The sequence below is a fragment of the Dendrobates tinctorius genome, unplaced genomic scaffold, assembly GCF_039654945.1.
Source record: "Dendrobates tinctorius isolate UK_male_01 unplaced genomic scaffold, ASM3965494v1 ptg000211l, whole genome shotgun sequence".
Classification (NCBI taxonomy): Eukaryota; Metazoa; Chordata; class Amphibia; order Anura; family Dendrobatidae; genus Dendrobates; species Dendrobates tinctorius.
In genome coordinates, this window is record NW_027361878.1 from 18,596,402 (window position 1) to 18,610,541 (window position 14,140).

Genomic DNA, 14,140 nt, shown 5'->3' on the forward strand with positions numbered 1-14,140 from the left:
AAGGGGTTAATAGAGAAGCCCCCTGAAAACTTTTGCCTACGGCATGCTGCGTTTCGGGAAAAAAAAAAAAATATGTTCCCATGTAGCGTAAATTATACTTTCTTACATGCATTTTGGGCTTTATTTCACACCAATGAATTCCCCCTGCTGCTCTCCAATCGTAGAATATTTTTTAATACAAAATATTTAACAAATAGAACCGGATAGTAATGTATGACCCTGTGGCACTGCAGATGTGCGCGCACTACAGGCCCCGGCTGGAGCCGCAGCTGTGACGAGGATGGAGCCTCCCCTGCAGGCAGCAGACCCCGCCAGTCTGCAGGTCACGTGTGACCTCCCGTGTAATGACCCCCTGCAGCCAGCAGGGGTCGCCAGCGTCCCCGCCTTGCAGTTACCGCTTCACACCGCCGTGAGTCACCTCTTGCTAAACGGCTCCGCCACTCACCCCCCGCCTCCTCCTTCACATCCGTTATCGGGTTGTCAGGCTCCAGCTCGCCGCTCTCGGCTGGTAATTCCGCGGCCGGACCCGTCTTGGGCCCTACCGTCACATCCGGCTCTCCTCCTTCCTGCAGCTTAGGGCTTTGCATTTTCCCTCGGTTCCTGGTGCACCGTTCGTTTTTTGTTGTCCAGTTTTTTTTTTCTTGCTGTTTTTTTTTCCTGTGAGCGCTGCAGAAACGGAAAGGGGCCCGAGGTCCACGCCGCACGCAGCCAGCACCGCACAGGAGGGCGGGGCTCTCGGCCGACGCCACGGAAGGGGCGGGACCAATGAGCGCCGCACAGGACTGAGGGGCGGGGAGATGATGGCGTCATATGAGAAAGCCGTGCATTGTGCTGCGCCGCACAGGACTGAGGAGGCGGGGACTAGGTGTCACGTGATGCAGTGCGCCGCACAGGACAGGGGCGGTGGGGGGAGACGTGACACCCTGGCGCCGTGCCGCATTATCCGAGGAAAAGCTCTGCTGCAGCGCTGTGTACTGGGAGCTGCTATGGAAAAACGTCACAATGAGGACTGGTCCTCTTGAATATGAGCGGAGCTGCTGTTCTCACCCTCAGGGCTACCACTAAGCAGTGAGCCGAGTGTGCTGATAGCAGCTGCTGGGGGGGAAGGGGCAGACCCCAGCTAGTCCACACTGATGACCAATCCTGGGATTGTCCGGTAAAGCAAGTTATCACCTATCCACTGATCGCTGCTGGTCCGAACACTGCGATCCGCAGCACAGGGCACTGACCTCTACAGTCCTGGAAAGATAGAATATATACATGGAATAGACAGATGTCAGTCATATACAATTGTGCATGTATTTAGCTAATTCAATAACTTAACGAAAAAAATGGTGTGGGGTCACCAAACATTTTATAATAACTAGCTGAGGGAACGCGTACAGCTGGGGATAGATGTTTATAGCCTGGGAAGGGGGTAACAAACATGGAGCTTCCTAGGTTATTAATATTCACAGCTGTATAGTTAGCCTTTACTGGTTATTAAAATAAGGGGACCCACCCAACAAAAATAACGTGCCCCTCCTGGTGGTGTCACCTTCGTAACCCCGCCGAGTTAGAGGAAGCCGCTTGTCCCCTTCGTAACCCTGCCGAGTTACAGCAAGCCGCTTGTCCCCTTCGTAACCCCGCCGAGTTAGAGGAAGCCGCTTGTCCCCTTCGTAACCCCGCCGAGTTACAGCAAGCCGCTTGTCCCCTTCGTAACCCTGCCGAGTTACAGCAAGCCGCTTGTCCCCTTCGTAACCCCGCCGAGTTACAGCAAGCCGCTTGTCCCCTTCGTAACCCTGCCGAGTTACAGCAAGCCGCTTGTCCCCTTCGTAACCCCGCCGAGTTAGAGGAAGCCACTTGTCCCCTTCGTAACCCTGCCGAGTTACAGCAAGCCGCTTGTCCCCTTCGTAACCCTGCCGAGTTACAGCAAGCCGCTTGTCCCCTTCGTAACCCCGCCGAGTTACAGCAAGCCGCTTGTCCCCTTCGTAACCCCGCCGAGTTACAGCAAGCCGCTTGTCCCCTTTGTAACCCCGCCAAGTTACCCCACTGACCCACCCCAAGGCTGACTTGAAAGGGAAAAGAAAAAAAAACACCACTCAAAACTCGCGTGTCCTGTCTGTGATATTCAGGACGTCCGTCTCCTCCAGGCTTGGACTGATAATCTGCCCAACCGGGCATTTTCCCGCTGGGCCGCGATGTGTGTGACTCTGTGGGCCGCTGGAGTAGCCGCACCCGCTCATTTGGCCGCCGCCGATGCGGTCACCGGCCCGTTTTAAATTTTTGCCGCCGGCCCTTTAAATCTACTGGCACGGCGGTTTTACACAGGCTCGCGCTGGCAGCAGCAGCTGCATCTTCACTCACCACCAGTCAGTGGCACAGGAAGGGGTTAAGAACGTCTGACGTTGCACAGTCAGGACGTTCTTTGTGGGCGGAGAGAGCTGCTCTGCTCTTCTGCTTGTATCAGGAGAGACTCAGGACATCTGGCCTACCTTCGCATGCCTGCAATAATCACTGGATGCCTGCCAGGATTGGAGTGACAGACAGGTCTGGGACCTAGTGAGTGAATACAGGTGCTGCTGGGACCGGGCTGCAGTGGGGTGGTTGGCTGGTGTATACAGGGCTGCAGTGGGGCGGCTGGCTGGTATCTCCTGGGCTGCAGTGGGGTAGCTGGCTGGTATCTACAGTACTGCTAGGCTGCAGTGGCTGGCTGGTATATACAGTGCTGCTGGGCTGCAGTGGGGTGGCTGGCTGGTATATACAGTGCAGCTGGGCTGCAGTGGGGTGGCTGGCTGGTATATACAGTGCTGCTGGGCTGCAGTGGGGTAGCTGGCTGGTATAAACAGTGCTGCTGGGCTGCAGTGGGGTGGCTGGCTGGTATATACAGGGCTGCAGTGGGGTGGCTGACTGGTATATACAGTGCTGCTGGGCTGCAGTGGGGTGGCTGGCTGGTATATACAGTGCTGCTGGGCTGCAGTGGGGTAGCTGGCTGGTATAAACTGGGCTGCAGTGGGGTGGCAGGCTGGTATATACAGTGCTGCTAGGCTGCAGTGGGGTGGCTGGCTGGTATATACAGTGCTGCTGGGCTGCAGTGGGGTGGCTGGCTGGTATATACAGTGCTGCTGGGCTGCAGTGGGGTGGCTGGCTGGTATATACAGTGCTGCTGGGCTGCAGTGGGGTGGCTGGCTGGTATATACAGTGCTGCTGGACTGCAGTGGGGTAGCTGGCTGGTATATACAGTGCTACTGGGCTGCAGTGGGGTGGCTGGCTGGTATATACAGTGCTGCTGGGCTGCAGTGGGGTGGCTGGCTGGTATATACAGTGCTGCTGGGCTGCAGTGGGGTGGCTGGCTGGTATATACAGTGCTGCTGGACTGCAGTGGGGTAGCTGGCTGGTATATACAGTGCTACTGGGCTGCAGTGGGGTGGCTGGCTGGTATATACAGTGCTGCTGGACTGCAGTGGGGTAGCTGGCTGGCATATACAGTGCTGCTGGGCTGCAATGGGGTGGCTGGCTGGCATATACAGTGCTGCTGGGCTGCAGTGGGGTGGCTGGCTGGTATATACAGGTGCTGAAGTGGGCTGGCTGGTATATACAGTGCTGCTGGGCTACAGTGGGTAGCTGGCTGGTATATACAGTGCTGCAGGGCTACAGTGGGTAGCTGGCTGGTATATACAGTGCTGCTGGGCTGCAGTGGGGTAGCTGGCTGGTATATACAGTGCTGCTGGGCTGCAGTGGGGTAGCTGGCTGGTATAAACAGTGCTGCTGGGCTGCAGTGGGGTGGCTGGCTGGTATATACAGGGCTGCAGTGGGGTGGCTGACTGGTATATACAGTGCTGCTGGGCTGCAGTGGGGTGGCTGGCTGGTATATACAGTGCTGCTGGGCTGCAGTGGGGTAGCTGGCTGGTATAAACTGGGCTGCAGTGGGGTGGCAGGCTGGTATATACAGTGCTGCTGGGCTGCAGTGGGGTGGCTGGCTGGTATATACAGTGCTGCTGGGCTGCAGTGGGGTGGCTGGCTGGTATATACAGTGCTGCTGGGCTGCAGTGGGGTGGCTGGCTGGTATATACAGTGCTGCTGGGCTGCAGTGGGGTGGCTGGCTGGTATATACAGTGCTGCTGGACTGCAGTGGGGTAGCTGGCTGGTATAAACAGTGCTGCTGGACTGCAGTGGGGTAGCTGGCTGGTATATACAGTGCTACTGGGCTGCAGTGGGGTGGCTGGCTGGTATATACAGTGCTTCTGGGCTGCTGTGGGGTGGCTGGCTGGTATATACAGTGCTGCTGGGCTGCAGTGGGGTGGCTGGCTGGTATATGCAGGTGCTGAAGTGGGCTGGCTGGTATATACAGTGCTGCTGGGCTACAGTGGGTAGCTGGCTGGCATATACAGTGCTGCTGGGCTGCAATGGGGTGGCTGGCTGGCATATACAGTGCTGCTGGGCTGCAGTGGGGTGGCTGGCTGGTATATACAGGTGCTGAAGTGGGGTGGCTGGCTGGTATATACAGTGCTGCTGGGCTACAGTGGGTAGCTGGCTGGTATATACAGTGCTGCAGGGCTACAGTGGGTAGCTGGCTGGTATATACAGTGCTGCTGGGCTGCAGTGGGGTAGCTGGCTGGTATATACAGTGCTGCTGGGCTGCAGTGGGGTAGCTGGCTGGTATATACAGTGCTGCTGGGCTGCAGTGGGGTGGCTGGCTGGTATATACTGTGCTGCTGGGCTTCAGTGGGGTGGCTGGCTGGTATATGCAGTGCTACTGGGCTGCAGTGGGGTGGCTGGCTGGTATATACAGTGCTGCTGGGCTACAGTGGGTAGCTGGCTGGTATATACAGTGCTGCTGGACTGCAGTGGAGTGGCTGGCTGGTGTTATCCAGGTGCTTCTGGGCTGCAGTAGGGTGGCTGGTTGGTGTATACAGGTGCTTCTGAGCTGCAGTGGGGAGGCTGGCTGGTGTATACAGGTGCTGCTGGGCTGCAGTGGGGTGGCTGGCTGGTATATACAGTGCTGCTGGGCTGCAGTGGGCTGGCTGGTTGGTATATACTGGGATGCAGTGGGGTGGCTGGCTGGTATATACAGTGCTGCTTGACTGCAGTGGGGTGGCTGGCTGGTATATACTGGGATGCAGTGGGGTGGCTGGTTGGTGTATACCGTGTTGCTGGGCTGCAGTGGGATGGCTGATATATCGTGCTGCTGGGCTGCAGTGGGGTGGCTGGCTGGTATATACAGTGCTGCTGGGCTTCAGTGGGGTAGCTGGCTGGTATATACAGTGCTGCTGGGCTGCAGTGGGGTAGCTGGCTGGTATATACAGTGCTGCTGGGCTGCAGTGGGGTAGCTGGCTGGTATATACAGTGCTGCTTGGCTTCAGTGGGGTAGCTGGCTGGTATATACAGTGCTGCTTGGCTTCAGTGGGGTAGCTGGCTGGTATATACAGTGCTGCTTGGCTGCAGTGGGGTAGCTGGCTGGTATATACAGTGCTGCTGGGCTGCAGTGGGGAGGCTGGCTGGTATATACAGTGCTGCTGGGCTGCAGTGGGGTGGCTGGCTGGTATATACCGTGCTGCTGGGCTTCAGTAGGGTGGCTGGCTGGTATATACAGTGCTACTGGGCTGCAGTGGGGTGGCTGGCTGGTATATACAGGTGCTGAAGTGGGGTGGCTGGCTGGTATATACAGTGCTGCTGGGATACAGTGGGTAGCTGGCTGGCATATACAGTGCTGCTGGACTGCAGTTAGGTGGCTGGCTGGTGTTATCCAGGTGCTTCTGGGCTGCAGTAGGGTGGCTGGTGTATACAGGTGCTTCTGGGCTGCAGTAGGGTGGCTGGTGTATACAGGTGCTGCTGGGCTGCAGTGGGGTGGCTGGCTGGTGTATACAGGTGCTGCTGGGCTGCAGTGGGGTAGCTGGTATATACAGTGCTGCTGGGCTGCAGTGGGGTAGCTGGCTGGTATATACAGTGCTGTTGGGCTGCAGTGGGGTGGCTGGCTGGTATTTGCTGGGCTGCAGTGGGATGGCTGGCTGGTAAATACAGTGCTGCTGGACTGCAGTGGGGTGGATGGCTGGTATATACAGTGCTGCTGGACTGCAGTGGGGTGGCTGGCTGGTATATACAGTGCTGCTGGGCTGCAGTGGGGTGGCTGGCTGGTATATACAGTGCTGCTGGGCTGCAGTGGGGTGGCTGGCTGGTATATACAGTGCTGTTGGGCTGCAGTGGGGTGGCTGGCTGGTATTTGCTGGGCTGCAGTGGGATGGCTGGCTGGTAAATACAGTGCTGCTGGACTGCAGTGGGGTGGATGGCTGGTATATACAGTGCTGCTGGACTGCAGTGGGGTGGCTGGCTGGTATATACAGTGCTGCTGGGCTGCAGTGGGGTGGCTGGCTGGTGTATACAGGTGCTGCTGGGCTGCAGTGGGGTAGCTGGCTGGTATATACAGTGCTGTTGGGCTGCAGTGGGGTGGCTGGCTGGTATTTGCTGGGCTGCAGTGGGATGGCTGGCTGGTATATACAGTGCTGCTGGGCTGCAGTGGGGTGGCTGGCTGGTGTATACAGGTGCTGCTGGGCTGCAGTGGGGTAGCTGGCTGGTATATACAGTGCTGTTGGGCTGCAGTGGGGTGGCTGGCTGGTATTTGCTGGACTGCAGTGGGGTGGTTGGCTGGTATATACAGTGCTGCTGGGCTGCAGTGGGGTGGCTGGCTGGTGTATACAGGTGCTGCTGGGCTGCAGTGGGGTAGCTGGCTGGTATATACAGTGCTGTTGGGCTGCAGTGGGGTGGCTGGCTGGTATTTGCTGGGCTGCAGTGGGATGGCTGGCTGGTAAATACAGTGCTGCTGGACTGCAGTGGGGTGGATGGCTGGTATATACAGTGCTGCTGGACTGCAGTGGGGTGGCTGGCTGGTATATACAGTGCTGCTGGGCTGCAGTGGGGTGGCTGGCTGGTATATACAGTGCTGCTGGGCTGCAGTGGGGTGGCTGGCTGGTATATACAGTGCTGCTGGGCTGCAGTGGGGTGGCTGGCTGGTATCTACAGTGCTGCTGGGCTGCAGTGGGGTGGCTGGCTGGTATATACAGTGCTGCTGGGCTGCAGTTGGGTGGCTGGCTACCTGTATACAGTGCTGCTGGGTTGCAGTGGGGTGGCTGGCTGGCATATACAGTGCTGCTGGGGCTGCAGTGAGGTGGCTGAATGGTATATACAGGGCTGCAGTGGGGTGGCTAGCTGGTATATACAGGTGCTGCTGGTCTGCACTGGGGTGGCTGGCTGGTGTATGCAGGTGCTGCTGGGCTGTAGTGGGAAGTAAGGCAGATGGGGATGATTAGAGTTGAGCGAAACAGGTCGGTCAGATTCAAAAGTCGCCGACTTTCGTCAAAGTCGGGTTTCATGAAACGAAACCCGACCACAGCCTGAGGTCGGCCATGCGGTCGGCGACCCGAGCGCCAAAAGGCCCTGTCACACTTAGCGATGTACCAGCGATCCCGACCAGCGATATGACGCGGTCAGGATCGCTGGTGCATCGCTAAGTGGTCGCTAGTGAGCTGCCACACAGGCAGATCTCACCAGCGACATCGCAGGGGACGGGGATCGCTACTTACCCATCACACCAGGCGATCCTGCGTCCTCCCGCCTGGCTCCACGCGTCGCTCGTCGTCACAGCAGGAAGCTGACGACGAGAAACAGTCCTGGACGTTCTCGCGCGATCAGCGATAACCAGCCGGGGAGCGGGTTGTAGGTAAGTATCACACACAGCGATGTCGCTAGCAATATCGCTTAGTGTGACATGCCCTTAAGAGCTATGGAAACGCACGCCCAGCCCCAATCCATCACATATCTTGCTCAGGCTTGTCTTTCATCCGGCTTTACCTGAGTCCACTGATCACCCTTGAATTGTTGTGTTTCTTACCGGCTGATGGAAAATCTAATCTGAGGCATGAAAGTAGATTTTTTTTTTTTTTTCATTCCTTACAAAATTTTGTTTATTTTCCCTGCAAAGTGTGAATGAGATTTCTTTTAGACAAGATTTTCAGCATTCAAACATTTCCTTTATAGCAGTGCCTGGATCACAGGAAACATTATAGAGATGATGTATGTTGCCTTTTTTTGGGAGCGTTTTCTAGGCATGCTCTGTCATCTGTGCAGAGGTCACTGTACAGGCAGGGGGGAGGATGTGAGCTGCAACAATTGCCCATCGTGAATGATGTGATCCTATGTTCTCTATATATGGTGTTGCCTTTCATTGCAATCCTGTGATGATAACGAGACTGCTGAAATGTGACCGCCACAGAACTGTAAATATTAGGATTTTTTTTTTTAAATTGATAAGAAAAATTAATATAAGAATATAGCACATAAAATCTTAATTTAATCAACAGATAATTTTCTGATTACCCACTCCCTTTAACTGTATCAAGACATGTTCTACATTTCTATTTTAAAGTTTTTCTTTATTACCTTGGGTCTAAAAATGGCTTTGGTTATTGTAGTTTAAAGCCTAGCACCTAAAATGTATCCTACAAGGAGATCTCACGCCTATAATGCCTTCAGGCTACCTAGTTTTTGCATTTGATAACTGGGTGTTGGCCACTAAATACCATCTAAAAGAAGGACTGAATATCCGTTTTCTTTTTTGTAATTGCGTTGAGGGGTGTTTCAACATTCTGTGGGGTTAATTGATTAATTAAGGGGCTTGTCACCCCCCAATTATCTACTGTGTTTGTCTCCTGGAATATGCAAAATAAATCAATTTTTCTCTTTGCAGTAGCTTAAAATAACATTGCTGCTATACACTTTAAGGCAACATTAGTGTTTTTGAGTCTCTCTCAGATCATCCTAAGGCCTCATTCACATGTCCGTTTTGCAAGTGCTATCTGTATCTGTCACTGATAGACCTCATACCTGTGATGGTCTATGGGGCTGTATACTTGTCAGTGACTTTTTTTTTTTTTTTTATGTGGACCTATTAGTCCATGTAAAATCGCAGAGACATCCCATATTCATCAGAGTGTCAGATCCAACTCAAATGAGAGTCTGTTGGTCCTTGAAACAAATTGAACCACACTCAGAACCTGTCCTTGTGCTGTCCGTTTTTCACTGATATGGGAAACTTGTTTTTTTTTCTCATTTTTGAAAAAAAAAAAAAAAACTGACAAAATTCTGATGATACTTGGTCTGTTTTTCTCATAAAAAGAAACTCTTTCGTCTTAGTGAGGCCTAACACATCCAGCGGACACAATTGCTCTATCAGATTCCTCTTGTGCACAGATCAGCTAAAAGAATTGGAGCACTTGAGGCAGTATTACTAGACACATTTGGTGGTGGACATTTTACACACAGATATATATATATACAGACCAAAAGTTTGGACACACCTCATTCCAAGACACGGTGGTTGGAACCAAAGATCTCAAATTTGGACTCATCAGACCAAAGCACAGATTTCCACTGGTCTAATGTCCATTCCTTGTGTTCTTTAGCCCAAACAAGTCTCTTCTGCTTGTTGCCTTTCCTTAGCAGTGGTTTCCTAGCAACTATTTTACCATGAAGGCCTGCTGCACAAAGTCTCCTCTTAACAGTTGTTGTAGAGATGTGTCTGCTGCTAGAACTCTGTGTGGCATTGACCTGGTCTCTAATCTGAGCTGCTGTTAACCTGCGATTTTTGAGGCTGGTGACTCGGATGAACTTATCCTCTGCAGCAGAGGTGACTCTTGGGCTGTGTGCACACGCTGCGGATTATGTGCGGATTCATCCGCGCGGATTTTGTAAAATCCGCAGGTGAAACCGCAGGTCAAAAGACCTGCGGTTTTACCTGCGGATTGCTCTGCGGTTTTGCCCTGCGGTTTTTCATCTCCTCAATGGAGGAGATGGCAAACCGCAGGAGAATCCGCAGAAAGAATTGACATGTCAATTCTTTCTGCGGATTGAAAACCGCAGATAATCCGCGCGGAAAATTCCGCACCGTCTGCACTGCGGTTTTTGATTCCCATAGGGAATCATGGTACTGTACACCGCAGCAAAAACTGCTGCGGGTCCGCAGCGGCCAAAACCGCTGCGGAACCGCAGCAAAATCCGCAGCGTGTGCACACAGCCTTGGTCTTCCTTTCCTGGGACGGTCCTCATGTGAGCCAGTTTCTTTGTAGCCCTTGATGGTTTTTGCCACTGCACTTGGGGACACTTTCAAATTTTTCGGACTGACTGACCTTCATTTCATAAAGTAATGAAGGCCACTCATTTTCCTTTACTTAGCTGCTTTTTTTTTGCCATAATACAAATTCTAACAGTCTATTCAGTAGGACTATCAGCTGTGTATCCACCAGACTTCTGTACAATACAACTGATGGTCCCAACCTCATATATAAGGCAAGAAATCCCACTTATTAAACCTGACAGGGCACACCTGTGAAGTGAAAACCATTTCCGGTGACTACCTCTTGAAGCTCATCAAGAGAATGCCAAGAGTGTGCAAAGCAGAAATCAAAGCAAAAGGTGGCTACTTTGAAGAACCTAGAATATAAGACATATTTTCAGTTGTTTCACACTTTTTTGTTAATTATATAATTCCACATGTGTTAATTCATAGTTTTGATGCCTTCAGAGTGAATCTATAATTTTCATATTCATGAAAATAAAGAATGCTTTCAATGAGATGTTGTCCAAACTTTCGGTCTGTACTGTGTATGTGTGTGTGTGTGTATATATAAATATAATATACATCCATGTATGATGGGTATATGGGCACGGGCCTATGGGATGGAGGATAATTATAATTTGCTGTAACTAACCACAGTTAGTTACTATGCTCTTCAGCTAATATATATAATTTTTTATCTTTATTTTTTCATTGTAATTTGCTATAACTAACCGTAGTTAGTTACTATGCCCGGGCAGTGCCGGGCTCTTCAGCTACTGTGTGTGTGTGTGTATGTATGTATATATATATATATATATATATATATATATATATATATATATATATGTAGAGAGCTACAGTTGTGGCCAAAAGTATTGACACCCCTGCAATTCTGTCAGATAATACTCAGTCTCTTCCTGAAAATGATTGCAAACACAAATTCTTTGGTATTATTATCTTCATTTAATGTGTCTTAAATGAAAAAACACAAGGGGGTTAAAGCCCATGGCACTGTGGCTAACCTCCCTATATGTGGACGGAAAAGAAAAATTGACAAGAGATTTCAACGCAAGATTGTGCGGATGTTGGATAAAGAACCTCGACTAACATCCAAACAAGTTCAAGCTGCCCTGCAGTCCGAGGGTACAACAGTGTCAACCCGCGCTATCCGTCGGCGTCTGAATGAAAAGGGACTGTATGGTAGGAGACCCAGGAAGACCCCACTTCTTACCCCGAGACATAAAAAAGTCAGGCTGGAGTTTGCAAAACTTACCTGAAAAAGCCTAAAACGTTTTGGAAGAATGTTCTCTGGTCAGATGAGACAAAAGTAGAGCTTTTTGGGCAAAGGCATCAACATAGAGTTTACAGGAGAAAAAAAGAGGCATTCAAAGAAAAGAACACGGTCCCTACAGTCAAACATGGCGGTGGTTCCCTGATGTTTTGGGGTTGCTTTGCTGCCTCTGACACTGGACTGCTTGACCGTGTGCATGGCATTATGAAGTCTGAAGACTACCAACAAATTTTGTAGGGCCCAGTGTGAGAAAGCTGGGTCTCCCTCAGAGGTCATGGGTCTTCCAGCAGGACAATGACCCAAAACACACTTCAAAAAGACTAGAAAATGGTTTGAGAGAAAGCACTGGAGACTTCTAAGGTGGCCAGCAATGAGTCCAGACCTGAATCCCATAGAACACCTGTGGAGAGATCTAAAAATGGCAGTTTGGAGAAGGCACCCTTCAAATATCAGGGACCTGGAGAAGTTTGCCAAAGAAGAATGGTCTAAAATTCCAGCAGAGCATTGTAAGAAACTCATTGATGGTTACCGGAAGCGGTTGGTCGCAGTTATTTTGGCTAAAGGTTGTGCAACCAAGTATTAGGCTGAGGGTGCCAATACTTTTGTCTGGCCCATTTTTGGAGTTTTGTGTGAAATGATCAATGTTTTGCTTTTTGCTTCATTCTCTTTTGTGGTTTTTCATTTAAGACACATTAAATGAAGATAATACCAAAGAATTTGTGTTTGCAATCATTTTCAGGAAGAAACTGAGTATTATCTGACAGAATTGCAGGGGTGTCAATAATTTTGGCCAGAACTGTGTGTGTGTGTGTGTGTGTGTGTGTGTATGTATGTATGTATGTGTGTGTGTGTGGGTATCAAGTCACGCCTACTCATAGCAACCAATCACTAAGCATCTTTCAATTCACCAGAGCTGTTTAAAAGATGAAAGCTGAGCTGTGATTGGTTGCTATGAGAAACAGTTTTCCTTGGAGACAGTTGTGGTAACTTATTCTTATCATTTCTATGGTGTTATCGTCCTTCTGTAAAGCTGGACATAACAATTGCCTTGCCAACGCAGGCCACCCTCTGACAGACTGCAGGTGGAGCCCAGTATCACACAGGATAGGATTAGTTACACTGCTCAGCAGACGGTAACACACAGAATAGGATTAGATACACGGCTCAGCAGACTGTATCATAAAGGATAAGATTAGATACACGGCTCAGCAGACAGTATCACAGGATAGGAGTAGATACATTGCTCAGCAGACGGTAACACAAGGATAGGATTAGATACTGTTCAGCAGAAAGTATCACACAGGATAGGATAAGATACATGGCTCAGAAGACAGTATCACTCAGGATAGGATTAGTTACACTGCTCAGCAGACGGTAACACAGGATAGGATTAGATACACGGCTCAGCAGACTGTATCACACAGGATAGGATTAGATACACTTCTCAGCAGACAGTATCACACAGGATAGGATTAGATACACAGCTCAGCAGACTATCACACAGGATAGGATTAGATACACAGCTCAGCAGACTGCATCACACAGGATAGGATTAGATATATAGCTCAGCAGACGGTATCACACAGGATAGGAATAGATACACGACTCAGCACACAGTATCACACAGGATAGGAATAGATACACAGCTCAGCACACAGTATCACACAGGATAGGAATAGATACACAGCTCAGCAACAGGATGTGCCAAAGACTAGGACATTTTCATTCCAAGAATTCCACTCATTCCATCTGATTTGCCTTATGATTTTAAATGCCTCCAGTTTCCAGTTCGGCTGTCATTTGCAATGTCCATTAACAAGGCACAGGGACAGTCCTTGAAAGTAGTAGAGATCGATTTGCAATCTCCATGCTTTTCTCATGATCAAGTTTATGTGGCCTGTTCAAGAGTTGGAAATGCCAAAAATCTGTTCATCTTTGCACCGAAAGGAAAAAACAAAAATGTTTATCAAAAGGCTCTTGAATGAGTTGAAAATATAATACTATCAATACTTAGGTAATCATTTAGTTAATTTGTGTTGAAAATCTGTAGTGCTGAATATATGATGTGAAATGTTTTTATGTGTAATATAATCATTATAATTTGTTATAACTAGGCACAGTTAGTTACTATGCCCGGGCAACGCTGGGCTCTTCAGCTAGTATATATATAAAAATTCCAATTTCTCATGTCATTTCTCTTGATTATATGCCATGTTCCAAAGCAGAAATGTAATATTTAAATTGCTTTTGGGTTATTACTAACAAATCTTCTGTGGACCATGATCACCATGCCTTTCTGTGTTTCAGTTCAGTTATTTTTTTTATGCACGTACCTGTAGAAAAAATTATCTGTCTGCCTAAAAGCTTTCCATTGTGGTATTATGTTGCAAGGTGACTCAGACATTTTTTTTTAAACTTTTGCAGCCTGCGTTGGGTCATGGCGACTCAAAGACAAGTAGTGGGGGCGGCAACAGCAAACCCAATATGCTGAGATGTCGCACCTCCATTCCAACCTCTGCAGATGAGCAGCCACATATTGGGAACTACCGTCTTCTGAAAACCATTGGCAAGGGCAGTTTTGCCAAGGTCAAGCTAGCTCGGCATGTGTTAACTGGAGAAGAGGTAAGAATGTTTTGGTTCTCATTTGGTAGGACCTCAAAAACTGTCTCATTAATATGTGTATTTAAGTTCAATTTTTTTTTTATCTTTTAACTTTTGTTTTTCATCAGGTTTTGAAAGAGATCCTGACAGCTGATACATAT

The 14,140-nt window shown here is 49.8% G+C and overlaps 2 protein-coding genes across 8 annotated transcripts in view; one reads left to right on the forward strand and one right to left on the reverse strand.

The window, feature by feature from the left end:
- The window catches only part of ZFTA (zinc finger translocation associated), an 82,517-nt gene extending 81,725 nt beyond the window's left edge, over nt 1-792 (reverse strand). For 3 of the 7 annotated variants that reach the window (XM_073554552.1, XM_073554553.1, XM_073554554.1), the window contains exon 1: nt 419-792. In XM_073554552.1, the coding sequence (XP_073410653.1) occupies nt 419-587 (169 nt within the window). In that variant the 5' untranslated portion in view covers nt 588-792. The remainder of the gene's footprint in view (nt 1-418) is intronic. The other 4 variants (XM_073554555.1, XM_073554551.1, XM_073554557.1 and 1 more) reach the window with 3 other exon arrangements.
- The window catches only part of LOC141058332 (serine/threonine-protein kinase MARK2-like), a 170,808-nt gene continuing 157,014 nt past the window's right edge, over nt 347-14,140 (forward strand). The window contains exons 1-2 of the mRNA XM_073554558.1: nt 347-409; nt 13,803-14,000. Coding sequence (XP_073410659.1) covers nt 13,863-14,000 — 138 coding nt within the window. The 5' untranslated portion in view covers nt 347-409; nt 13,803-13,862. The remainder of the gene's footprint in view (nt 410-13,802; nt 14,001-14,140) is intronic.